Below are 3,176 nucleotides of genomic sequence, written 5' to 3'. Positions count from 1 at the left end.
AATATTTTAATAACATTTTAAAAACACCATGTTTTCCATGTGATCCCCATGAAACTACCATACCTGTAATTATAAAGACAGGTACTTAACTCATAAAATGCTCACATTCACAAACATGACAGTGCAAGGGTTGTTGCATTTTTTCAGCTGATGCCAACTGATTGAACCTAAAATTATGCAATTTAATCCACTTTATTGTGTTAGAACTCATAAACAAGAGAAACACAGAAGTACAGCATCAAATATCTGAGGAGTCTGTTCATTGATCTTATTTCCTGGTCCACTGGAAGCAATTTATTCAGTACTGACCTCTAGAGGACACACTGTGGCTGTACACATTTAAATCCACTTTGTATATATATATATATTCACGACACATTAGTGGAGACAAATTCTTTTGTCAAATGGTTTATATTTCAAAGATCAATTTACAATAGATTGACTTTATTTTTCTCAGCCAAAAACAACGGATTGGTCATTGAAAGAAAATATGGTGATTTAACACAATTTCGTTTTTTTTATTAGGCGGCATCAGTATTAATTAATGCTTGCTTGCTATCTAAACTTTGTCAATATATGTGTATATGTGTGTTTGTGTATATATATATAGTACAAAATAATATTATGCTATTTACACATATTGCAGACATTTTTCTCTAAAAATAATTTCCCCCATTAGATCCTTCATTCCTCCATCACTGTCTAATCATTAGACTCTAATGGCAACATATTATGGACAAGAGTATAAATAAATGAATGATGAATGATGACAAACTTTGGGACTAGTTTATTAAATCTGTCACTACCGATAATAAACACAGTGTAGTGTCAAGATAAAAATCAGAGCCACAGTGAACTAAATGATATTTGCAGTGTTTTTCTTTATAAATGACAAAGGCAAGACATCAGCATCTTAAACATATTGTACAACGGTAACAGAAAATATCTGCAGACATTGAAGTGAAAATTGAAAAGTGACTAATTGTTTAAAAAGTTCGGCTAATTTCTGTCTCGTGTTATGGTTAAATTGTTCATAGTATCAATATTATATCATTATATCAACCATCAGCCACCCTGCTCTCTGAATATTACCAATAAAAAAAACATCACTCATGGTGACTGCATGTAATCTACATGATCTTTATCATTATTAACAACATTAAAATACTAAATGATGTATAACACTGATCAGAATATCTGTTGTATAAAACTATTATACATGATACACTAAGGAACAAATATAAAATAAACTATACACTTTTATAAACATTTCTGTACAATGAAACAGGACTATGTAGCATACATTGGTCCAAGGAGTATTTATGACGATTATTTGTTGTAATTAAAATCCACATATAAACTTGAGACAAAGTAATGAGGGAAAGAAGTAACACATTGTTAGTTAATAAGTTGTTTTCTTTGGAAATAACACACCATTAAAAAGACTGTAGCAGGAAGCTGTAACCACCAGCATATGGTGTTGGCACATTTGGAAACTAAACTATCAGATGTAGCTGCACATTAGCATCAGCTCCTTAACCAATACCTAAACGAGTGCCTTAAGTCCTATGATAAAAAATTCTAATAAATACAAATAACGTAACAGTGTTTGAGGGGACCTTTATTCAAATAAACACAGGATATAAATCCTGTCTCATGCAAAACAATGTCTCAATCTCAATTTTGAGATGTGGTTCAAACTGTGATGTCACGAGCAGAGCAGCAGCTGACAAATTCATTGTGATCACTTAATTGGATGAAACCACAATGTCCAGTTCTTTGACTCCCTCCTGACTGGAGGTGAGGCCACAGCTGCCTGAGAGGGGGCTGTCGGAAAAATGGCCGGAAGACCTGGGAACCGTCGCCGGGGACGGAGGGGCCTGTGCCAGGCCGGGCTTCTTAGGGGGGATGGGTGGAGGATTGCCCCTGTCCGCCCTGGGGATGATGGGGGATCTGATCCCCTGGGGAAGAGCCACCGCTGCCCTTCCGATGACGGGAGACAAGGGCGCTGCCAGGCTGCGGTAGTCTGTACCAAAGGGCGAGTTGTTTGGTGCCGCGAGCTTCGGTGCGGCATTCTGCTGGACAGTAGTAAAGCGAGACAGGACCTGGGTGACTGTGCTGCGGGCCATCTGCTTAACTGGGCTGACCTCCGGGGAGGAGGTGCTGGTCACAGTGGGGAGTTCCTTTGGCGAGAGAGGAGGAGCCGGCGGGGCGGCCTGGGACTGAGGTTCTGGGTCAATCGTACCCTGGAACTTGTGACGAGCGGCATGGAAGCGCTGGTTGATCCCGGCCTGGTAGGGAGACTGGTAGCTACCAGGACTGGGGCTGCCTGCTGGACGTTTGGCAAGAACAGGTGAGGCGCATGGGGAGGAAGGAGGCAGAGCGGAGGGGGAGAATGACCTCTGGTTCTGGTGAACTGGAGGGTTTCATTCCCGTTCTCTTGGCACATCGGCTCTGAGAGAACGTTGTTTGGGCCGTGGTGCCCGTTGGTCTCCATTGGACAATGATGACCGTTGACCTTTGGTTGCAAGGGCTGGTTTCTGTCTTCCTCAATGTCCTCGATATCGATAGTGTCTACTGTTGTTTTTCCTGGAGGAACTTTGGTGGCCCACTCCTTCTCCTCTTCCTCAACTGGTGCCGCATCTGTCACCATGTTCACCTCCTCCAGATTCCTCTTCAGCTCCTCTACCTGATCACAAAATGAGGAGAGAGATTGATTTCAAACAGAAATGTATCAGATGTAGCGATAGTGCACCCCCCCCTGCTGTCAGCAGAGTGACAAACATATCAAAGTGTTCATACCTGCTGTTGTAGCTTTTGACAGTGAGCCTCCTCCTTCTTTAAGCGTGAGCGGAGTTGCTCTCGCTCCGTGTCAAACTCAGCCAGCTGCTCCTCCACTCGCGCTTCCATCCGAAGCGTTCGCCTCCTCTCATCCTCCAGCTCTTTTTCCAAGGCGTGACATGCGTCCTTTTCCTGAATGAGAAACTTGAACTCAACAAAGAGAGGCAAATCTGACAAAGCCTAATATTTGCAGCACACAGCACTACAGAGGCAAAATGTTCTAAGAGTAAGAAAGTTAAATAAACTGTCAAACTTTCAGGATGTTAATACCTTGTCGAGTTTACGGCTCAGCTCAGTCTGCCGGTGACCCTCCTCCAGAGCTCTGGAACTCGCCC

The 3,176-nt window shown here is 42.3% G+C and overlaps 1 protein-coding gene across 1 annotated transcript in view; it reads right to left on the bottom strand.

Annotated features, from left to right (window-relative positions):
- Positions 1-861: 861 nt before the first annotated feature.
- Positions 862-3,176, bottom strand: part of LOC133969393 (CTTNBP2 N-terminal-like protein) — a gene marked incomplete in the record, with an annotated part of 11,164 nt that continues 8,849 nt past the window's right edge. The window contains 4 exon segments of the mRNA XM_062405840.1: positions 862-2,420; positions 2,423-2,689; positions 2,803-2,973; positions 3,112-3,176. Coding sequence (XP_062261824.1) covers positions 1,749-2,420; positions 2,423-2,689; positions 2,803-2,973; positions 3,112-3,176 — 1,175 coding nt within the window.

This window comes from Platichthys flesus, chromosome 2 (assembly GCF_949316205.1).
Source record: "Platichthys flesus chromosome 2, fPlaFle2.1, whole genome shotgun sequence".
NCBI lineage: Eukaryota > Metazoa > Chordata > Actinopteri > Pleuronectiformes > Pleuronectidae > Platichthys > Platichthys flesus.
Note: the sequence above shows the minus strand (reverse complement) of the source record. Positions and strands in the feature narration are given on the sequence as shown.